The sequence below is a fragment of the Oryctolagus cuniculus genome, chromosome 17 (assembly GCF_964237555.1).
Source record: "Oryctolagus cuniculus chromosome 17, mOryCun1.1, whole genome shotgun sequence".
NCBI classification, from domain to species: domain Eukaryota; kingdom Metazoa; phylum Chordata; class Mammalia; order Lagomorpha; family Leporidae; genus Oryctolagus; species Oryctolagus cuniculus.
The window spans coordinates 31,859,282-31,884,274 of record NC_091448.1 but is presented as its reverse complement, the minus strand read 5'-3'; the positions used below and the strand labels follow the sequence as shown (position 1 = coordinate 31,884,274).

General features: G+C 39.8%; 1 protein-coding gene across 1 annotated transcript in view; it reads right to left on the bottom strand.

Moving 5' to 3' along the window:
• ANKFN1 (ankyrin repeat and fibronectin type III domain containing 1) overlaps nt 1–24,993 on the bottom strand; it is a 522,795-nt gene that overhangs the window by 275,505 nt on the left and 222,297 nt on the right. Inside the window, exon 3 of the mRNA XM_051825489.2 lies at nt 11,594–11,634. Within this exon, the coding sequence (XP_051681449.2) occupies nt 11,594–11,634 (41 nt within the window). The remainder of the gene's footprint in view (nt 1–11,593; nt 11,635–24,993) is intronic.

Below are 24,993 nucleotides of genomic sequence, written 5' to 3'. Positions count from 1 at the left end.
CATCCCATATGGGTGCCGGCTCTAGTCCCGGCTTCTCTTCTGATCCAGCTCTCTGCTGCAGCCTGGGAAAGCAGTAGTAGAAGATGGCCCAAGTGCTTGGGCTCCTGCACCCATGTGGGAGACCGGGAAGGGGTACTTGGCTCCTGGCTTTCAGATTGGCGCAGCTCTGGCCATTGTGGCCAACTGGGGAGTGAATCAACAGAAGGAAGACCTTTCTGTCTCTCCCTCTCACTGTCTGTAACTCTACCTCTCAAATAAATAAAAAAAATTTTAAAAAAGAATTGTAGCTCTAAATGCTTTACTAGGGTCATTTTGATCAAGCAGTGCTGGACCCTCTTCTGTTAGCATTGTGTAGTTCATCCAGATTCATAAAATAAGTCAGCATGTAATTTCTTTCTTTTCTTTTTTTTTATTTATTTGACAGGTAGAGTTATAGACAGTGAGAGAGTGAGAGAGAGAGAGAGAGAGAGAGGTCTTCCTTCCATTGGTTCACCCCTCAAATGGCAGCCAAAGCCGGCGCTGCACCAATCCGAAGCCAGGAGCCAGGTGCTTCTCCTGGTCTCCCATGTGGGTACAAGGCCCAAGCACTTGGGCCATCCTCCACTGCCCTCACAGGCCACAGCAGAGAGCTGGACTGGAAGAGGAGTAACTGGGACTAGAACTAGCACCCATATAGTATGCTGGCACCGCAGGCGGAGGATTAGCCAAGTGAGCCACGGCGCCAGCCCCAGCATGTAATTTCAGGTACAAAAATCCAAACAGAAAAAGTATGTGAAGATGAATGTCAGCAACATTCACTCAATCAGCTTTCTTATATCCTGGTATTCAGAAGCCTCCTCAGAGCTGAGTAACTATGTTTGGTCATTCTGGATTTTTCAATGCTATTGCAATCAAGAGAAAGAACCACCAACACAATACGTGTTGTTAATACAAGTGAAAGGAGATTGACTTGGGATGTTAGAACCCAGAAATAATGGCTGAGATCAGTATGGCACACCAGGTTCTAGTCCCGGTCAGGGCACCGGATTCTTTCCCGGTTGCCCCTCTTCCAGGCCAGCTCTCTGATGTGGCCCGGGAAGGCAGTGGAGGATGGCCCAAGTGCTTGGGCCCTGCACCCCATGGGAGACCAGGAGAAGCACCTGACTCCTGCCTTCGGATCAGCGTGATGCGCCGGCTGCAGCGCGCCAGCCGTGGCGGCCATTGGAGGGTGAACCAGCGGCAAAAAGGAAGACCTTTCTCTCTGTCTCTCTCTCACTATCCACTCTGCTTGTCAAAAAAAAAAAAAAAAAAAAAAAAAAAAGTACGGCATGCAAAAAGCCCAAAGGATTTTGGTCAATGGGATTTGGGCAATGGGATTTAGGCACAAGTGGCATAAATGAAATACTGGAAGAATACAATTAAAACACGATTTTAACTAAGGAACTTGTAATGTAATTAATTATATGGAACTCTATTTGAAGAAAGGCTTTATTAACAGAAGAGCAGCAAGCGACCTAAACAAAGGGAGAATCAAGGAACCAGAATCTAATAGTTTTCTTTCACCCTTGCCTTGTGTACATGCAATGAATGAGAATGCCAGTCTTCTTAGAAGAATACTACGTCCCTAAAGGATTCCTCTTAGAAGAATACCATATCCCTAATTTCCCAAGCTTCCTCTACTACTTTTAATTTAGTTTTTTTAAATTATTTATTTGAAAGGTAGAGTTATAGACAGAGAGAGAGAGAGAGAGATAGAGAGAGAGAGAGAGAGAGAGAGAGGGAGAGAGGTCTTCCTTCCATTGGTTCACCCCTCAAATGGCTGCCACGGCCGGTGCTGTGCCAATCTGAAGCCAGGAGCCAGGTGCTTCTTCCTGGTCTCCCATGTGGGTACAGGGGCCCAAGGACTTGGGCCATCCTCCACTGCCCTCCTGGGCCACAGCAGAGAGCTGGACTGGAAGAGGAGCAACTGGGACTAGAACTAGTGCCCACATGGGATGCCAGCACCACAGGCAGAGGATTAACCAAGTGAGCCACCGCACCGGCCCCCTAATTTAGCTTTTGATATAGATTTTCCTTCAATGAAAATAAGAGACCCAAGTATTTAAATCTGTTTCATGACTGAAAGTTAGCACTGTAGTTTATGTCCATTTGGCTGGAGTGAGTCCTCCTGCATTCATTCTCCTTTCTGTAAGGCTAATGAAACGAATTGTCTAACCTTTATAAAAAGCAGTCCAGTCCAGGTGCCTAGAGACTGCCCTCCTAAGGGCTGAGGATACTCCTAAAGTAATAACTTGCATTGTCTGTCTCCTTTATTATCCTTTCTTCACCAAGCACACTTAGGGCAGTGTCTGACACACAGAACATACTTGATATACATTCTTAAAGACTAACATGTTGGAGGCAGGCGTTTGGCACAGCAGGTGAGCCGCCAGTTGGGGTAGTGTCACCTGACAGCAGAGTGCCTGGGCTAGATCCCCAGCTCCAGCTCTTGAGTCTGGGTTCCTGATGATGCAGATGCTGGGAAGCAGCAGTGGTGGTTCAGGTGGTTGGGTTCCTGGCTCCCAGCTGTGGCCTGACCCATTGTTGGCCGTTGCAAGTATCTGCGGAGTGAGCCAGTGGATGGGAACTCTCTGTCTGCCTTTTTGACTCCCAAATACATTCAAAATGAAATTAACATGTTGAAGACTACAAGATATTGGTAGAGGAGAAAATGCCATCATTCATACACTATTTTACAATCACCACTCCTTTCCTGCCACATTCTATATGTGCCATTCGTAACTTCCCTCCAGTCTTTCATCTTCCCCTTCCTGCTTTCCTGACTACCATGCCCATCCTCCACTGATAACACTTCCCAGTGGTCTGTGGCTGGACTTTGCAGTCCACTGACTTCTCAACCCCAGGACAATAAAGTTTCATTTATCTGCAAAAGCCTTCAAAGGCACAGAACACAGTGATCACAGAGGTTCTAAGTTTTAATTAAAAAACTATACTCTTGAAAAGTTCTTAGGGTATTTGGAGATTAAGGTTGTATTTCTAGGTTTTAAATATATATATGTGTGTATGTATGTGAATGTGTGTACACAAATATGTATACACATGTTATATAAATTAAGCTTTTTAAAAAACATTTTTCTTAAATTGGGTTTTATGATGAAAAAGTGACACATAACCATAGTCAGTCTACTCTGTTGTCCCAAGAACTTCTTGCAGTATCTGCTACGTTTGAGGTAAGCCCCTCCTATTTTTTGCTTCTAAATCTTACCATACATTCTCAGCTTTATCCAAAACAAGACGTGCCCTTATTTTGTCACCTTTGTACTCTTTCTTATTGTATGGGATTCTCCTTTTTTTCCTGTCTCTTGGGTGGCTGAGCACCCACATGTTAACAGTAATGCAATATGCGATCCTTTCCACTTGATTTGGATTTTCCTATGGAGTTCAGACCTCCTGATCACCTTTTGCTAATTGTTTGTTGCATTCCCATTGTCACGGAATATCTGGCTATGAAACTGGCCTCATCGACTGGACATCTGGCATTTATGTCCTATCCTAGCTTACTGACCTTTTGGCCTTGAATCTCTACTGTCACAGGGTCTTTGAATCACTCTAGAAATGAGCATTTTAACTGGCTCCATCTGATGTTGACATGACAGCATTCAGGGAAACAAAGATAAAACGCATAAGGTTCAACTGTTTACCCTCCACTAAATTTGGATTATATTTGAATGTAAAATTTCCAATATGGGTTCACAATGATTATCAATAATTTCAGCCCTTTCCATTGACTGGATTCTTTTAATCAATATTTTGAGATTTATAGGGTTATATTTAGTAATAGAGTACATAATTTTATTGTTGCTTAGTATTTCTTTGTGTGACTATATCACACAACATACATGCATACATCAGGAAAGAACTGTTTCATTACAGAATATATATGTGTTCATCCTTAGAGATAATACTAGTTTTCCAGATTCATTGTACCAAATGTTTCATTACCAGCAGGGTGTGAGAATGTCATTTGCTCTTCATTGTCAGCAGCACTTGAATATTTTGTCTCTCTTGTTGTAGCCATTTGATTGATGTTATTTTATAGTCTCTTATTTTGATTCGTGTATCTGGATATATGCTTGAAGTTCCTTGGAAGTACTTTAAACTGGTGTCTATTCACAATCTGGGAAATTAGTTTGTACTATGTCTTTTATGTAGCATCGAGACAGTCTCTGGGGCTCTCTTCTTATAAAAGATAAGATGCTGTATAAATCAGGAGTAGCATTACTTTAGCCATTAAAATTAAACTATTATTGAGAGAATAATCTAGTGATTATTTTTTAAATTAACTCTGAAATAATAAATATTCTCATTTTTAACCATACTCTAACTCTGGGACTTTGAGGATCATCTTGTACTAACAAATATTCTACAACTTCTTTATAATGGCCACTAGCCAATAACGAAAACGGTTGACTTAAAAATAACCTTTTTGTGTGTTTGGTGACTTGAAATCCTCCAACCTGATTAGAAGGTACAGATTACTCAATCACGCATGCACAGTGATCCCTGCCAGGTGCAATGTGTGAAATCTGGACATAAATAAGAGAAATGTAAGATACATATTTAACACCTTCAGGAATAGTTCAGAGTTTGGAAAATGTGGTTACTCCACATGTAAATGTTAGAGAGGAATAGAAATGAACACATAATAAGTTATTAAATAGGACTCTCTAGTTATAAGTGTGAAAGTCCTAATATTGTTATTATAATGCACTATAATTTGTTTGATCATTTCTAACACTAGATATAATTTCCATGAAGATAAGAGGATATCTGTCTTTACTGTTGTATTTTCAGTGATAGTATAGCACTTAATACATGCTTAAGATATTAAATTGAAAGAAGAAAAAATGTGAGGAAGAAGCAGCAACCAGCCAAAGATGATTAAGATTTAAGAAGGCAGAAAGGGAAATGGAGGACTTTCAAGGCAGAGAGTACACCACATTTGTATCAGTCTTTTCTGTATTGCTTTGATCCTTTGTATTCTTTTCACATCATTCTCAATTTTTTCCTCCAGAAAAATCATGTAAGGGTATTAGATTCAAGTTATTGAAATGAATAAAATATAAAAATATATACACATATTATCAAATAAAATTAGTAATTTTGTAGATCAGAAATTAAACATAAAGGCAAAGAGATAAGTGGATGATGGGCTTGGGGTGGTACTTAGATGCTCTGCTCCTGGGAATTTAAGCTAGTCAATCATTAGGGGGCAATTTGGCAATGTCTAGTAATAGTCATCAAATATTTCATAATCTAGCAAGTTTACATCTAGGTACCCTGGAGAAAATTCCACCCATGTGCATAAAGCTACAAGGATAATCCTTGCAGCATCTTTTAATAGCAAAAATTGGTAACAATGTAACTGTTCACCAGTAGAATGAATAAGTAAATGAACAGTAATATATCCATAAAATGGAGTACTATTCAATGGAGTAGGGCTGTGCATTGGGGCACAGTGGGTTAAACTGCTGCCTAGGATGCCTGTATCCCACATCAAAGTACCTGGGATTGAGTTCTGTCTCCACTTCCAATCCAATTTCCCACTAATGTTCACCCTGGGAAGCAGTAAAGGATGGCTCAAATACTTGGGACTCTGCCAAAAACATGGGAGACCTGGATGGAGTTCCAGGCTTCAGGCTTTGGCCGCCCAGCCCCAGGTTTGGCAGGCATTTAGAGAGCAAACCAGTGGAGGCAAGATAGACAGAAAATATATTAGCAATTTAGTAATTCTGGAAAATGGGGAGCATGACTAGAAAAGAAGAAGTGAGTGAGGAAAAAGTATACCATATAGTAGGATTTTATTATTTGGAGCAGTAGGTAGAGAGAAAGGTGAAATTATCGAGTAGTTACCTTGAGGAATTTGGGTAAAGAGGATATTTAGAATATTTTGCTATGGAATATAGTTCCTCTTTGAAAGATTTTAGTAACAATTTACATTGTTTTCATGTTTTTGATATTTGTTTCTTCTGAATGTGTATCTAAACTTATGTGACCCATGGAGCCGTCAGTTATATTGAGATAACACTAGCATTTTGATAATAAAATTTTTACACGGAATAAATATAAATTAACCATGAACAAGTTATGCCAAAGTTGGTTTCGTTCCTCTTAGGATAGGGCAGTTACACCAGCATATCTTGAGAATGGTAACAAATGCAATAGCAATGCAACCATTACTACTATTACTGGTTATATTATCAGTCGTTTTTCTGTACTTTTTACATGGATTAGCAGTCACAGTAACCTTGTAAGGCAGATATAAATAGTTTAGCATCACATTTTATATATCAGGAAAAAAACAAAAGAGATGGTATAACCTGTTACAAAGCACAAGCTAGCAAAGTCTAGAAATACTAGAATTTAGACAATCTAGCCCTTAAGGTCACATGGTTAGTCACTTCTGGAATGCTACAAAACTGTCAGAAACTAGCAGTATAGTGCAAAATTAGTCTTCTTAGCTTCTGAAGGGCACTGATATCAATCTAAAGATAGTTATTTGTCAGGGTGTTGGAAAACTACCTGGATTTGGTTTTGATGATTGGCTTAATAAAAGCATTTGTTAGGTGTCTGATTATTTAGGAGAATGTCAGAGACATTTCAGGAGAGACAAGGAGGAATAAAACATAGCTCCACATTTGAGGAGCTTAAAATCCAGATATTCATGGTGTTCTTACTAATCTCTCAAGGAAAACCAATCTGGGATGGGATTTAAATAATTCAGAATACAAAAACTCTTAACAGTTATCACTAATATTATGGAACTAATAAGTGTTAAGGGATAAATGCAAAAATATGCACAATAGTCAAAACCAAGCGCATGAATAAATGACTGGAAAACGTACTTTTGGAGCAGTTTTTTTTTTTTTTTAAAGATTTTTTATCTATTTGAATGGCAGAGTTACAGAGAGAGAGGACAAAGGAGAGAAGAAAGAGAGAGAAAGAGATCCTCTACCTACTGGCTCACTCCCCAGATGGCCGCAGTGGCTAGGGCTGGGCCAGTCTGAAGCTAGAATCCAGGAGCTTCTCATTTGGGGCAATGGGCCCAATCACCTGCACCATCTTCTGCTGCTTTTCCAGGTGCACCAGCAGGAAGCTGGACCAGAAGTGGAGCAGCCGGGCCTCAAACCAGTGTCTATATGGGATGGTGGCATCCTGCAGATGGAGGCCCAGGCTGCTACCTCACAATGCTAGCCCCTGTAGCATTTTTTTTTTTTTCAGTCACAAATCTAAAAGTTTTAGGATTAACCTCAGGACTCAAGCACTATTAACATTCTTGATGTGCTCTTGGATCTTAGTAAAAGAAGTAAGAAATCCAGAAAAAGTTCATTTTTTTTTCTTAGAGCTCTGTACGGCTGTCTCCATCATATACATTTTTTCCAAGCCAGATAGCAACATTTCAAAAGGTATATTGAAAAAAAAAAGCCAATGGGACAAATGGAAAAGTATAAGTAGACCCAGTCATATGAAGGATGGCTGAAGGAGCTGAGGATGTTTAGCTTGGACAAGGAAGACTCGGAGGGTATATGGGATCAGATTCCAAAATATTTGGAGGGTTGTCATGTGGAAGGAGGAGTCAACTTTTGAGCTGCTCTTGAGGCAAAACCAGCACAAATGACCCAAAGTCACAGGGAGGTTGTCTCAGGTTAGAGAACAAAGTTTGGATGCTGAGCTATTAAGCAGTAGAGTGGGCTATCACGTCACACAGGGGAAGGGCTCCTGGGGAGGCACAGCTTCGGGTGGGCTGTTGAACCACATCATGTTGAAAGCTTCTCCGAAATTAAAATCCCACAATTTATGATTGCATAACAAATTCCTTAAACCTTTAGAACACACACACACACAGACGCGCACACACACAGTAAGATCGTATTTTCCCCAAATATGTAGAATTTGGGAGATTATAATGAACATATAAGGAATGATCATCTTTATATTCCTGTTAGAAGCCAAAGAAGCAGTGTCATTTAGGTCATGTGAAGAGGAAAAAAAAATGTGTGGCCTTTGTGCATAGATAGCCGTGAAGGATGGGCATGTGCACAGAGAACAGGGGCTATGGTCTATAGAGAGAACAGAGAAGGAACACAAGCTTAACACGGGATGTGACTTTCAACCCTTCAGCACAGTGCCTAGCGGCCATTAAAAAAAATAAAAAGCAAACAAAACTCTGCAAAGCCTTTCCAGAGGCGATGAACAGAAACAGAACCAATCACTAGAAATAGGACCCATCACTCTTGCCCAGATAAATGCTACATTTCTGTGCTCCTGCAAGCCACAGACCTCCTCTGCAGAGGGCATTCCAGCCGTGGAGAGGGGAAGGCAAGGCAAGGAAAATGAGAGCAGACAATCCTGGCACATAGATCTTGAGCTAATTCACACAGACCCAGTAAATGGAAATGGCAAGTGTACACACAGAGGTGGAATATTTAAAGAATATCTCACCCAAAGAGGCAGGGAGTTGGGTTGGGCAAAGTCCATAGGAGACACTGCTTCAGGCTCATTGAGCAAAGGAAGAGAAAGAAACGAGACTGATACTGTGACTCAGAGTAAACTTAGTGGAGAGGCCGGCAGAGTTCAAGGTAACAGCCCTTTGCTCAGTTGACAAAAGCCCCAGAATTTTAAAATCCTAGCCACACCATGCGATTTATTAAACGTTGTTTCCAACCCCACTAACCAACCAGCTTTCAATAGTCTCTAGCATTCTTTCTGACTTATTTCATTAACATTTCCTTCTTTTTCTGGAGCAGTCAGAGCCCCAGGGAGTCTCTCTCTTTCCCCACCTCACCCCCACCAATGGGGGCATTGAATGAGAGCCAGGGTGTTGTCTGTGTAGAGAGAAATTGCAAAACCACAAATTGCACGTAGTCGTTACTGCCAAAAATCGAAAGGAACACACAATATCACCATGCCTCTTAAAAAGCAATTGTGCATTTTACAGGCCTCTGGATAATTCAGGTTTCTTTGGCAGTGTTCTCACCCATACCACCCAGAAGACAATTCTCATCCACCAGAGGCAGGGGTCCTAAAGAATATACATATTTGAAAAGAAACACAAAAATGTGGGTGTAAGTCTTTCCAGGGGACTGACGTGGCCCAATAGAATTTTGTTTGCTTCTATTGTATGGTATTTGTTTTAAAGCCTATGTTGGCCACTAGAATCCCATGGTCTCCCAGAGTGAATAAGGATCCCTAAAGATAGAAATCATTTTTTGATGGTAAAATCTTTCTAAAATGTTATCTCAGTGATTGTCATAACCCTTTGAAAGAGGCAGAACAATTTTTCTTCCATCCCCTTCTCCCAATCTTCCCATAGCAGAGATACTTAGACATCATGGGGTTAGCTAACATTCTCAAAATCACACCAGTTATGAAGGCATGACAGTGAGCTGTCACTTTGGGGCCATGTCTTCCTGGCTTGGTGAAGGCTGTCCTCCATGCCTGGGGTTAGGATTTCACATGTCCTAGGGCCTTTACTTGGAAGACCTGCTACTCCAAGATCTAAGCTTTGTCTGAATGGGGCATTAATTAGGTCACTTCCCAGTTATATTGGTTGTATAATATAACCATTACTAGGACATAATGCCAACTCCAAAGGTGCCGATGTAGTTCAGTTGCCAAAAAGGAACCCAAGTCACAACTGCCTAGTGATTTAATGCATTTGCATGACTCCATGGGTCAGATAAACCTGCCACCAGCTGCTCAAAGACTTGGGGAGTTGAGTAGATCCATTTGTCTGAATGCTATAAACCCCAAGAGTATTTATTAATAACATAGGTTATCAAGCATGAAAAAATGAAAATAAAAGTGATTACAAAGTGAGCCCTGTAAAATGAAATACTCACCCCTACTTTTTTCTCAATCTGGAATTTAAAGGGTGCTCACAATGCTAATTTGATAGAGATCTTAGGGTAATAGTTTTTTTTTTTTTTACATACATCTGTTTATACAAGTGACATAAATTCTACCTTAAATTGCCCTTCATCTAATTTTCAATATGAATATACATGAGCCATTTTTTAGTATTTAACATTAAGTCATTTAAAGCAGGAATCAACCTCAATAAGCAGTAAGGATATGACAGAGAACAACCTAATATGAATATGCAGGAAATTAAACATAGGCAGTTTTCCCTAAACAACATTCTATGTTTAAAAGAAAGAATAGTGAAAAGTTAACAATTGTATAAACAGTATCTTCAGGATAGCATGCGGAAAGAGGAACTGCTCATAAAATATAATGTGACTTTATTGGTAAATGCTGCTTAAAATATTCATAGCATGCAGGTGTCTTGATAATACAATAAAGACCAAAGCAATACACAACAGAGCTTGACATTTAAAAAAACATTCCGTGAGTACATAATACTTTGACATTAAATTTGGATGATTTTGAGGGTGACTGTCTCTTGTGCTGATGTTTGAATATCTGGTGTAGAGCAGAGGGATCAATTTATTCTAGAGAGCAAACAAAAAACATCACCCAGGGAAATCAGTGGAAACTCATTTTTTTTTTGTTTGTAGTTCAGTTGAATACATAGTTTTCATAGGGACAGAATGTTCAAGAGAGAATTTTTTTGTCTTTTTTTTCCTTTTTCAAGAGAGAATTTATAAGAACATGAATAATATGCATAATTCAAGTGAGACCTTAAGTGCTCAAAGGTCTAAGAATGTCTAGTTCAATGTTTCCAGCCTTCTACTGGAAATTCTGTATGAAATGTGGTGCAACCTCATACCCAACAGTGTCAGTATCCTGCCACTTACCTGTTACGACAGACAATTCAGTACCCTTTGAGCCACTTTTGAAGAGCAAGGGTCTTCTATTGAATCTGAATCTATACTCTACGTGTTTGAATGCAGGCATTATCAAATTATTCCAGATATAAATGAAGCTTCCATGTGTTTGCTTTAGGTTAATTATTAATTTAATCACATCATTCACATCTGTTTCCCAAGGCAAAATCCTAATTAATTCAGAGCTCTCAGTTTGGACCTACTGTAATTTTATTTGGTCTTTTGGAATAGAGGGGATTTTTAACTTGGTATAGACTCAAGGACGACCAAGAGACAACAAACAGGAGATTCACCCCAGAAAGAACATTGGTTTACAGAGAGGCCATAATGTAGTATACACAGGAAGGAATTATTAAGGTAACCAACTACCATGCTATTAAACCAGAGAAGTCTGCAACTACATGGCAAGGACCATGTAGGTGAGGAGCAATAAAATAGGCATTTCAGAGAACCTGACTATGCCAATGTCTGGTCCCAAGGTCACACTCTCAATGTATGTTGCCTCATTTCCCTCCTTATTTTTATCTAGTTGCAATATTGCCACAGCCACAATGAAGTTTCACTTGCTCCCCAAACAGTTTCCAAAATGCTCCATGACGTTACACAAATCAGTGGTGTGAAATGTTATATTCAAACTGTGGCTGCATTTGTTGAGCCAGACTTGAAAAATGCAGCAATGCGAGATGGGAGGCTTAACCATCAGGGAGGTTTGTAGGAATTACAGCTGAGAAGCAGATACCATTTCAAGGAAGAAATGTACTTACATTTTGCTGCAAGTAAAATGCCTGTCTTTAAAGGGTACCCTCTGAAACAAAGAGAGAAAAAGATGGATGTTAAGGAAAATTGAACAGTAACCACTTCCAAATAAAGAAGGCACTGAACTGCCTCAGGAGGTAACGTCACTAGCCATGAAAAAGTAAGTCTGAAATTAAAATACATTTATTGGGAGGCTCTTCTGGGGAGCATACGTAGTGTATCCCACAAAGTAGACCTTTAAGTCAACTGCTGTACCTCACCACGTGCTCAGCTCTCTGCTACGGAATACCCTGGATTCAAGACCACTTGATGCTCGCTTTGCCTCCCACCTCCAGGAGAGGGAAATACGAGGAGTCTGGTTGCCTAGTTCAATGGCTCAGACTCCCAGCATCCTCTTTGCTCTGGTTCATACTGACATTGTACCTTGTTCTTGTAGTTCAGGTTCTGACACATTGTTCTATTAAATGAAACTCCCCTGAAAAAATGATAATTTCCTCAATTTGTGCTGATTGGGATAAGTGGACAGCTTGCTTTTCCAAGAAATAAAAAAGCTTTTGTGGGAGGCGCTGGGGGTGGATGGAAACCAACACCAGGTTTCACTATTCAAGATGGCAATGAAAGGGAAGCAACAGTTGGACTGTGCCTGTGCTTGGAAGGAATTTGCCAAGTGTGCGGAGTCAATTTTGTTCGGTGTGGAAGCCCCCAGAAAATTCAGCTTGCCCTCAAACCTGTGTTTTAAAATCTATTGTGATTATATATATCCACAGGGGTACTCTCAGGGCAGTAGGATTAACCAGAGTAGCAGAGAAGTCCCGGTGATCGGTAGGACTTATTTTTATTCTGAGACTCAAGTGGTTTCTGGCCAACTCCAAGACTGCATCCTAGAGTTGTGGTGTCTACAGAAATACGGTGCCATGCCACTCAAACCAATCTGGGTATCAGGGTAGGTGGTTCAGTGAACTCTGTCACTCTTGCTATAATAGTATGACTTTGGGAGATTGATTCAATGGTCTGAGATCACTGGAAATAGTATCAGTGACTTTTTCAAAGAATTGTGAGGGCTAAATAAAATATTACAAGTAAGGTAGTTGCATAAAATAGTCTTCATAAAAGGGAGCTGGTAAATTCTACCTGGTGTTGTTACTGTTATTATCAGAAGGCCAAGTTGGAAAACCAAATTAAGAACATGTGATGAATCCAGGAAGTGGAAGCAAGGATGGCTATAGAGAGAGTCTAACTGGAAAAGTTTCCACTCTTGGCAACTGAGGTTATACCATCCTTGCAGACCTCTCTCTTGTTCTGTATTTCACCAACCTTCAACCTTTCAACTACTTGATATAATTCAATCAACATCCCCTTTGGCCAATCTCCACATGTTTTAGCAAGTCACCGATTCTTCATGTACTAGCCATGGGCTTGTAGACTGACCAGTTGTTAAACTATGAAACTGCTGGGTGTATGAAGAATAGGGATGATTCCTCTTAATACAGGTGGACACTTGTTATAATGCTGTGATCCAACAGGATGCTGCATGCGTCACCAGCGGGAAGGAATGGGGAGCACTGCTGTGACCACGTCCTGACATACACATTATACCCATCTGTCACTCCTCCAAACAAAAAATACATACAACTCTTCTGAAATTGTTTGTTGCTAGGAAACAAATTTAGAACACTCTCACCTACTGAGAAATGTTTTGACAACTGCCTCAGTTAGTAGCTTTAACCACAGAAGCATTAATAAATAACATTTTCTATTACTTCACAGATTCATTGGGCAAGAGCTCTTCATTTGGTCAAATTTCATAGCAATATCATTGACTACTTCAAAAGCTATTCAGAGGTGTCCTTGAGACTGTGTTATGTAGCTATCCAATGCAATGGTACCCATTATTTTTGGGCAGGTACAAAATGAATCAAGTAGTTAAGAAATTGTGGTGCAGTTTTACAGGTCATAGAGCTACATAAAAACTTGATTAAGCTCATCTCCATAATAGAAAAATATGATTAAAAGACACAGATCTTAAAGTAATTAACTAACTCTCATTTGCTGAGTGCTGAGTGCCTATGGTTTGAAAGATCCTGTGCTAGGCCCTAATAATCCATCCCTTAACCCTCATGATCAATATCTGTCTGATTGTAGAGACAACTAGATAATCTGGAGGGATCACATCACAGTATAATGCAGAATTACAACAATGACCAGTGAGAATCTGACAGTCGGATCCAGACAGAGAGAAAGTTTAACTTGAGGGAAGCACTACCATTAATATCCAGCAAAAATTCATATATAAAACAGCTAACAACTCTGAGTGCTTAATGTATGAGGAACTGTTTAAAGAGCTTTCACATGTATTGATTAGCTTATTCCTCAACACACCCTGGAGATACTATTGTTATTCCAGAGTAGGACCACATCACATCAAGTGAGGGGACAACAGGAAGGGCATCGGCTCTGGGCAGGAGAAACAGCCCCTTTAAGGGATTGAAAAGCATCATCTGCAATAATTTACACACAGTTTTTCACAGTCCATGCTTCCTTCTACCATGTAAGAGTCTTTAAGGGATTATGGATGGGGTTCTTCTATCAGTCACAGGGAACTTTAATTAGGGGAGTCTAACCACTTTGCTCCCACCTCAGTAGTACATGTGAGGTCCGTGTTGGCTCTGTGCCTAGTATCATGCCCATCTAGTGCCTTGCGAATCCCTACAAGATGCCAAATCCAGTGAATTACCAAGTTCAGATTATGGAAGCCCAAGTGCTTGATCCATCAGCAGGATCAACCAGGAACAGACCTCACCCAAAGCCCTTGGATATCTTCTTTTGTTCCTTTGCCAAAATCCGCTTATTTGGACTGAAGTGAGTCCATTGATCTGCAGATCTGTCTATGTATGCTCTTATCCAGGGGTTCTCCAAACCACTCACCTGTCTCAACCTCTCACCTTGGCTCCTGTACCTGATTTGGTGTGGTTGCCAACTGTAACCTATACTTGACACTCATTACAAAATAAAACCACTAATTAATTGCTGAATGCTCTGGGTTGATTCAAGTATCTGATTTGAATTATCAGCTATTTAAATATATAATTTATAAAACATTGCATCAGCGTGAATATGATTGTTTGTAGGTTGTAACATATGGAGTCTAATGTCCTTTACATGTATTCTTCTTTGTGATATACCATGACATAATTTCTGTATGTCCAGGATTATGAATTTTGAAATGAAGTAGATTCCACTTCCTACACTTAATGTTGAACCAGTTCTATTTTATGTTAATTTTACTTATTTGCTTAATATTACAGTAGAAATACCTATATTTTATTCCACTTATTCCCAGGGGTTCTGATAACTAGTCTTAAATTACCTGAGATATCAACTTAAGAATGAATTGATAAAAAGTATTATTTAAGCTAGACTCTGCTAATTATCAGGGATAATAATTTCTGAATTGTGGACCTCTTTACATTGATCAAACGTTGCTTAAAAGCCAAGACTGTATGCCGAAAGCAGACAGATCTGATGCTGCGCACTGAAGGGCTACACCCATGGTTCCCACTCTGGGGGCAGAGGCAATGATAGCTGAGGGCCAAGAGTTTCAGCCTCAGTCCCCGCACAACCTCTAGCATTATTTAACATCTTTAAGTCTAAATGTCTTCCTCTATAAAATGAAAATCAGAGAGGCAGTGTACCTTTCTTAAGAGTATTATGTGGGGCGGCGCCATGGCTCACCTGGTTAATCCTCCACCTGCAGCACCCGCATCCCATATGGGCACTAGTTCTAGTCCCGGTTGCTCCTCTTCCAGTCCAGCTCTCTGCTGTGGCCCGGGAGGGCAGTGGAGGATGGCCCAAGTGCTTGGGCCCCTGCACCCGCATGGGAGACCAGGAGAAAGCACCTGGCTCCTGGCCTTGGATCGGCGCAGCGCCGGCTGTGGCAGCCATGTGGGGGGTGAACCAATGAAAGGAAGACCTTTCTCTCTGTCTCTCTCTCTCACTGTCTATAACTCTACCTGTCAAATAAATACATAATAATTTTTTAAAAGTTTTTAAAAAGAGTATTATGCTTACTGGAGGATAAAATGCATACAAAGCACTTGTCAGACACCTTGCCCATTCCAAGTGTTTAACATATGTTAGTTATTATTGGCTTTTATTTAGTTCAAATAAAAAATTTGACTTATTTTTATTCTGAGACTCAAGTGGTTTCAGGCCAACTCCAAGACTGAGTCCTAGGGCCGTGGTGTCTACAGAAATACGTTGCCATGCCACTCAAACCAATCTGGATATCAGGGCAGGTGGTTCAGTGAACTCTGTCACTCTTGTTATAATAGTATGACTTTGGGAGATTGATTCAATGGTCTGAGATGGCTGGAAATCATAATAGTGGCTTTTTCAAAGAATTGTGAGGGCTTGTACAAAGAGAATTGTACATAGAGAAGCACTTTCCATTTGGATCCAAATATTCTGAACTGGTCCCTGACACAATTCTAAGAGGAGCAACGGCATCACCAGCATCCTCTGTACCTGACTTTGGGATCTGATTTGATCACAGTGGGCTCTACCCTTAAAAATCACATCAGATCGGTTTACATAATTAATAACACTCATTTTAGTCTCACCCATACTGCTGCTGGTATTTTAAGAATTTTATAAGCATTTCCAGTGGCTTCTTTTACAGTACTGGAATTTTACTTTCTTCTCTTTTTTTTTCTCCTAGCCTCTACTCTATGCCTTTGCTGAGACCTCAGTGAACCATTCCACGGCATTACTATGTTTACATATAAATGGTCTCTTGTGTTTTGATTTCCTGCTAGGTTTCTAACAGTTAAAATATTTTTAATTTAAATAAGCAATTTCATTACAGAAAATTGAGAAAATACAAAAAACACTAAAATGAAGTGAAAGAGCTCAGAACCACACAGATTTATTTAAGTATACAAAGAAGTGAATGCCTTGCCCAATGCCCCAGTCCCATTTCCCAAAAGTAATTACTATCAACAGTGTGTGAGGGTATCATTCTAAATTGATTCTTATGCTTATGAAAGCATGAATACATACATAAGGCTTTATACATACACACGAGTATCGTTAAAGTTTTCTCAACAAAACAAGGTCATGCTATATAATTTTCTATAATATGCTTTTATTCTCTTTAATGGTGTTTTTGTGGACACACATTCCAAGTCAATATATATAGATCTACTCACTCTTTTTAGTGGCTAAATAGGAATCCATTTATGGACATGTCCTAATTTATTTTAATCAATCCCATATTGATGATCATTTAGGTTGCTTGTGATTTTGTGCCATTACAATGAGCTTGTAACTACTAAGCATTATGAACGTTTGCTTTTTGCCTCAGAGTTTTACACTGTAGAGTAGTTCTTAGAATTATGAGTAATTTGTAACAGGGCATATGCAGTTTAACATTACGAGGAGAGTCTAGATTGCTTTTCAAGAAATTTGAATCTGTTCACCATCTACCAACAATAGGACACCCACCCCCAATAGATATTTTTCACTTGAAACACAGTTTCTTCATCTTTCTTTTGAGTTTTTCTTCTGTGTGATAATCTTGTGTCTGAACGTCAAGATACTTTATTCATTATTCAGTGCTGTTTCTGAGTTCCAAGAACTCTTTCTTGATCACAAAGTATTCCTTTGTAATTATTTCCCTGATGTCCGTAGGAATTACTATTTTCTTTTTGAGTTCTTCCTTTAGGCTACCTTACAGAGCCCTGTTGGTTCTGATTATGGTTTTTTTTTTTTTTTTTTTTTTTTTTTTTTTTTTCTCTTTCCTGAAATTGTTGAGTCATTTTTAAGGCTTTGTGCATTTTCTGCCCCTGGTATTACTTCACACATCCTGATCTTTCTGACCCATGAAAAGGAGGTGGGTCTTCAGCAAGGACTCAGACAGGATGTTGGGGTCTCCTAAGTAGCAGCGGGTGTGTAAGTGGGGAGAGCCAGAGGAGGATTGTTTTCCTGCTGAACAGGTTGGTAGGCCAGGACCCCTTGACTGGTGTGCTGGAGGCACCCAAGTTCTGAGGATTCTCTGGCAAATGTGGATTCTAGCTGAAAAAAACTCAACAGCACAGGCTCCTCCCAAGCTACGCACACAAAGTAGGCACTGCTTTTTACACTTGAATGTGCCCATGGATCTCCAGGGATCTTGTTAAAAATCAGATTCTGATTCAGGGGGTCTGGGGTGGGGACTAGAATTCAGCATTTTTCATGAGTTCCTAGGTGAGAAAAGCTGCTGGTCCACAAACCACACTTTGGAGTAGCCGTGCTGTGGGCCCCTTGGGCTGAGGAGAAAGAGCCTTCTGTTCTGTTTCCTGAGAGGCAGACATCCTCCAGGCTTCAGAGACCAAGGCCTTCCCCAGCCTTGTAAACAGTGGTACCCAGAAACCCTGTACCCCTGGCTGAACCTGCACAGTCTGCAAGAACCTGAAAGTCGGGGTATTGGGGAATGCAAATAAATGCAGGCCAAGCTTCACCCAGCTGCAGACAGCTGTGTTCATAATCGCTTTGTCCCTGCAGAGGGCTGGGAGAGAGATGGTAACAAGTGTGCCCTCATATAACCTCCATCCATGTTTCCAGCCTGTTCAAATTAAACTCAGACTTCTGTACGTCTCACTTGGCTGCAAGAATATTTGAATGTACTTTCAACCCTGAAGATTTGTTCTTGATGAACACTTATATCTGGTTGCCACTGAACTGTATAAAAAAAACTACATGAATTTACTGCCCTGTATCACATAAGCTCCTACTTAACTCTCCAACAACTCCCAGTGTACATTTTATTGCCTTTAGTTGCTTTTAATTTTCCTCATAAAAATCTCATAACTTGGCTATCTTTCATCAGCTTCATGCTTTACATCAACAGGTTCTATAAACATGCAGATGTATTACACACACACACACACACACATTTAAATGTGTTTTATTTTTGTTCCCATTGTGTTGATATAGCCTGAGGGTTTGTGCTTTACTTTTATTATCTACATTAGTTAGTTCAATATTTACGCGTGTCTTCTTTCCCCAAGTATTGTATTAGACATGAGGGTGATCATTAAGTAACTGGCTCCAACTTTGAGGGACTTGCCTTTGGATTGGGAGTACCTGTGGGAAGCTTTCAACCTTGTACAGTTTTCATATTGATCATCTCACAGGATCCTCATGTCCCCCACTGACGACAGAGATCAGGCCTTCCTGCATCCCAGGGGAGAAACCAGGGCTCAGTGAAATTACACAACAACCTCCAACTCATCTACCAAGGGATTTGAACTAGAATATAGATTTCTAACATTTCATGCTAGTGCCTCTTACGGTCATGCTGTATTTGAGCTTAATATGTACACTATAGAATACTACAGAGCAGGAAAAAAATGAAATCCTGTCATTTGCAACAAAATGGATGAAACTGGAAAACATCATACTTATAAAATAAGCCAGTCCCAATAGGAAAAATGCCACATGTTCTTCCTGATCTATGGTAACTAAGAGAGCACCAGAAGGTGATCTATAGAAGTGAAATTGATGCTTTGAGATGTGGTGACTTTGAACGGCCTTCGTCTCAACTGTTGAGGAACAGTTTTGTTTTTTTTTTTTTTTCTTTTTTTCATACTCTTTGTTGAACTCTTTACTTACTATAGAGTTAATCTTAGGTGTATAAAGTTAATTTAAATATCTTAGTAAAAAATTAAGAATGAGAATAGGATAGGGAGGAGGAAAAATAGTGGGAGGAAGGGTATGTGGGAAGAATCACTATGTTCCTAAAATTGTATTTATGAAATGTATGAAGTTTATGTACCTTAAATACAAGGTTTCTGGGGGGGTGACTAAAAGCCTACTAAGACTCTGACAGTTTGTACTGATTATCACTGGGGTACAGAATGATCCTAAATAAATTACAAGTGAGTCTTCTCAAATGCAAAGCACAAAACAGCAAAAATTAAAAAAAAAAAAAAATGACTCCCAAAACAAAGAAAGAAATTTCCATGTCAATGTCAAGTTAACAGGTCATACCAAACAGACTGTCAGCATTAGGACAAAGACATTTAGAAATTTAGTTAGTATGGCATTCTTTACTATGTCAACACTATAAATTGTATTCTATCTTGAATAGGAAGATATTTTGGCAAAACCATTTTATGGTACCCACTAAATAATACACTAATTATGAATAGCAAAAAATGATATGGTAATTCTTGGTCAATAATGCATTTATTAAATATGTATATCAGATTTTAAAATGCACTCTAGGTGTTAGAAATGAGGAACATAGGGTGATTATTTGATCACCAAGGCGTTTGAGGTCATATTATTGCATGAGACAGTAAGTAGAAAGTGATTCCATCATTATGGTGAGATATGGTAAGTGCAGATGCTATCTGACTTACAGCGAGGTTACCACTGTATATTGAAAATAGCATGGATTGAAAATACATTTAGTGGGCAGATTCTAAGACAGCTGAATAGTGAAAAGATGTGCTGATTCTGACCAGGGGAAGATATAGGGGGAAAAAAGCAGGGGAAGCACATTTTCAGGGAAGGGATTTGGAGCGAAGTTTGCAGTGGAAATTCTACAGAAAGAAGAGGAATGCTGTGGAGCAGTGAGCAGGGACCCCGCCCGTGACTCCCGCAGCCAGAGGCAGGAAGAGAAGCCAGGTTCTGAGTGTGAGGTGAGGGCAGATGGCAGCAGCCCACCCTACTGGTGATATTACTTGAGGGAGAGCCTTGTGGACCACACTGTCTTAGACTCTGGCCTACAGCCATAGAGGGGAGGCAGGGTACCCACCTGCAAAGGAAAGGCACATTTCGTTCTCCCCAACCCCCAACAAGGGCACGTGGCAGCTGGTGAGAAGACCTCATGCTGACAGGGGAGAGTGTAGCAGCTCTCACATGCATGACCAGGGGATTTTAGCAGAGGGAAAATTGGTGCTTCCCACTGACTTTGAGCCTTGCTGGGAGGGTTGAAAGGGGGATAGGCACCCGCTTAGGAATGTAAGGTGCCCTCATCCTCTCAACCCGCCACAGGATCTGGTACTCAAACTGGCAAGGCAGCTGACTCTGGAAATGCCTCTGCTATCTTCATGTACCTGGGAGCCTTGCTGGGCAGAGAGGGGAATCCTCTGAAACCTGTGACTGTGGGACCCTTGTGCACTGTGACTGTGGGAACCCTAGTACTGCATAATAGGGTGTGAGGTGTAGCTGGGTCTCTGGGCAATTGCTGTGTCTGGTGTCAGAGGCTCAGAGCTCCCTGACTGTATGGGGTAAGTCATCGCAGAGGGTTCCATGCTCACACAAGACTGTATAGATTCTTTGTGTGTTTCACATACCAGCAAGTATGAAGGTTGTAACAATGTGGGCTAATCCCAGGCATTGATGACCTTGGAAGATAGGAGGTGAGGTTGTGATTATGCCAGCAGGAGTGATCATACCTTCCCCTCTGCTGACAGTAGAGGAAATCCACCACGTGCAACTTGGGTGTCACTTTGGATTCTCGCCCCATTCTTGAGCACTGACCAGAGCTCCTTAGTCACACCCAGCACATACTTCCAGGTATTCAATGAAGGAGCAAAAACTCCACTAAGCCACAGAGGCACAGTTCAAAGATAAAAGCCATCAGAGGAAAAAAACCAACAGGTATTTCCTCAAATGCCTAAAAATAAATGCAGAAATTCAAGAAACAACAACAAAGAAGACAACATGACTCCTCCAAAGGAACATACCACTTCACTATTGGAATGTGAAGGTGAAGAGACTGATGAAACGCCTGAAAAAGAGTTCGAAAGAATGATCACAGGATCACTCAGAAGCAGTGAGAAGCAAATTCATGAGTTAAAGAAATCCATGCATGACATAGATGAAAACTTTTCCTGTGAAATAGAGATTTTGAGGGGAAATCAAAATGAAATACTAGAAATTAAGAATTCAATAAGTCAGGTTAAAAAAATACCAAAGGAAGCAGACTTGGTAAGGCAGAAGAAAGCATATCAAAGGAAGAAGGCAAATATTTGGAAATATCTCAGTCACAAAAGAGAAGAACAAGAACAAGAAAATTATTTGATATATTGTAGTCAAACTTCCAAGAACAACACTTAAAGATTTTAAAATGTGCTGGAGAGAAATGCAGGATTGCCTTCAGAGGAACTCCAATTAGATTAACAGCTGATTTCTCATCCGAAACTGTATAGGCTAGGAGAGAACACAGAGACATAGTCCAAGTCTTAAATTATAAAAAAAAAAAAAAAACACCTGTCTACCCAGAATATTGTACCCTGCAAAGCTCTCTTTTATGAATGAACATGAAAAACACTTTCAATAACAAACAGAAATTGAAAGAATTTGTCACCACTCATCCAGCCTTAAGGATCCAGCTACATAAACACAGATAGTCATCATTATGAAAGAATGTGAAGGCAGAAAATCTCATAGTAAAAGTACAAAGGAAATCCAAAGCAAACAACAGGAATATTTATGGAAAAATGGGAGAGTGAAGTCATCACATATGAATAGTATCTTGAATGTAAATGGTCTGGATTCTCCAATTAAAAGATACAGACTGAGCCGGCGCCGCGGCTCACTAGGCTAATCCTCCGCCTTGCGGCGCCGCCGGCACACGGGGTTCTAGTCCCGGTTGGGGCGCCGGATTCTGTCCCGGTTGCCCCTCTTCCAGGCCAGCTCTCTGCTGTGGCCCGGGAGTGCAGTGGAGGATGGCCCAGGTGCTTGGGCCCTGCACCCCATGGGAGACCAGGAAAAGCACCTGGCTCCTGGCTCCTGCCATCAGATCAGCGCGGTGCGCCGGCCACAGCGCGCTGGCTGCGGCGGCCATTGGAGGGTGAACCAACAGCAAAGGAAGACCTTTCTCTCTGTCTCTCTCTCTCACTGTCCACTCTGCCTGTCAAAAAATAAAAAAATAAAAAAAAAAAGATACAGATACAGACTGGCTGAATGGATTAAAAAACAATGAACAGATCAACTAGACAGAAAATCAATAAAGAAACAACAAAGCTAACCTATGCTATGGATCAAATGGACCTAACTGATATCTACAGAACATTTCATCCCACAGTTGAAGAATACACATTCTTTAAACCAATGTATTGAACTTTCTCTAGAATAGACAATATGATAGGCCATAAAGCAAGTCTCAGCAAATTAAAAAAAAAAATGAAATCATACCAGGTATCTTTTCTGACCACAATGAAATGAAACTGGCAAACACATGGAGACTGAACAACATGCTCCAGCAGGTCACAGAAGAAATCAAAAGGGAAATGAAAAAATTTCTAGAAATGAATGAATATAACATATCAAAACTTATGAGATACAGCAAAAGCGGTGTTAAGAGGGAAGTTTATTGCAACTTGTGCCTACATCAAGAAATTGGAAGGCATAAAATAAATGAGCTATCAATGCATCTCAAGGACCTACAAAAACAATACAAAAGATCAGTGAAATAAAGAGCTGATTTTTTGAAAAAATAAACAAAACTGATACATCATTGGCCCAACTAACAAAACAAAAAGAGTGGGAGAGGGGGAACAAAATCAATGAAATCTGAGATGAAAAAGGAGATATAGCAATGGATACCAGAGGAAAAAAAGGAATCACCAGGAATTAGTACAAAGATCTCCCTCTCTTCTCTGTCTTTCCTTCTCTCTAACTCAGCCTTTCAAATAAACACATAATCTTAAAAAAAAACAAAAACAAATTCAGCAGCCTTTGTATACATAAACAATACCATGGCTCAGAAAGAACTTAAAAGAACAGTACCACTAACAATAGCTACAAAAAATGTAAATACCTTGTAATGAATTTAACCAAGGAGATAAAAAATCTCTACAATGAAAATTACAAAACATTAAAGAAATAAATAAAAGGAGGCAAAAAATGGAAGAATATTCCATGTTCATGGACTGTATTAAGGAAAGTGGTATTATACACTAAGGAATATTATTCATCTGTAAAAAAGAAAGAAATCCTGTCTTTTGCAACAAAATGGAAGCAACTGGAAACCATCATATATAGTGAAATAGCCAGTCCCCAAAAGAAAAATAGCATATTTTTCCATGTTTAATAGCCAATAGAGTACAAAAAATGTAATGTGTAATTATTTGCATTGAAATTTGCATAAAATTATTCCTGTGCATAAACTGTTGAGAGGAAATGGCTTAAAGTCTAAACGAACTTAATTATTATCTTGTAACCACACAAGAAATTACTAGATGTTACACTGTCATTGGTTTCGTTTGAAACTGATTGAAATGATCATTTATATATTCAATTATTATTTATAGCCATTGTCTATATTCCCACTAAACTAGGGTCATTTTGCTTTTTACTTGTATTATCCAGTGAAGTATTAAGCCTTTTTACTGTAATGTAAATTTAAAATAGCTTATCTCAAAAACTGAAAAAAAAGAAGACAGAAAGAAAGAAGGAAGGAGGTTGGGAGGGAAGGAGGAGGGGAATATCATTATGTTCTTAGACTTGTATCTACAAATCATATTAATCTGTTAAAAATAATGAAAATGAAAAGATTTTTTAAAAATGCATTTAACATACCTAGCCTAGCAACATCCTATTTTAGCACTAGAGTATCAGTTTTAACCCTTGTTATCCTGTGGCTGTTGAGGAGCTATGGCATGCCACCTTCCAAGCATCTTGAGGGAATTATACTTCATGTTGATATTCCAGAAAAAAGTAAAAGTTTAAAATTCAAACTACAGTTTCTGATGAATGCACATCCCTTTGACATTACTGTAAAATCAAAAGTCTTACATTGAATCATGGTAAGTTAGGGAACATCTATCTGTTCTCTAATAGAGCTACACTGGAGCATTATAGAAGCAAAGATAGTTTTCTTAAATCAGATTAAGGCATTTTTTTTCCCCAAAGAAGAACGATCATGAAGTATTAAGCCTTTATGAGTTTGTGGAAAGAAGTTAAATGTCCAAGTTTGAGAAATACTGGGTCAAAGCTAATTAAATACAGGTCTTTCTACTGTAACTTTTCTCAGAACTTTTTTATTTTTAAAAAGATTTTGTTTATTTGAAAGACAAAGTGATAGAGAGGGAGAGACAGAGACAGGGAGCTCTTCCATTCACTGGTTTAATTCCCAAATGGCTGCGATGGTCAGGCCAAAGCTAGGAACTGGAACTCCACCAGGGCTCCCACGTAGATGTCAGAGCTCAAGTACTTGGACCATCTCTCACTGCTTTCACAGGTGCATTAGCAGGGACCTGGATTGGGAGTGGAGCAGGCGAGACTTGAACCCATGCTCTGATATAGGATGCCTGTGTCAAAGGTGATAGCTTAACCTCCTGTATCACAATGCTGGCCTCACTCAGAACTTTTAATATTAGAAGATGTATTACAAATTCCAGGGAGGGAGTATATC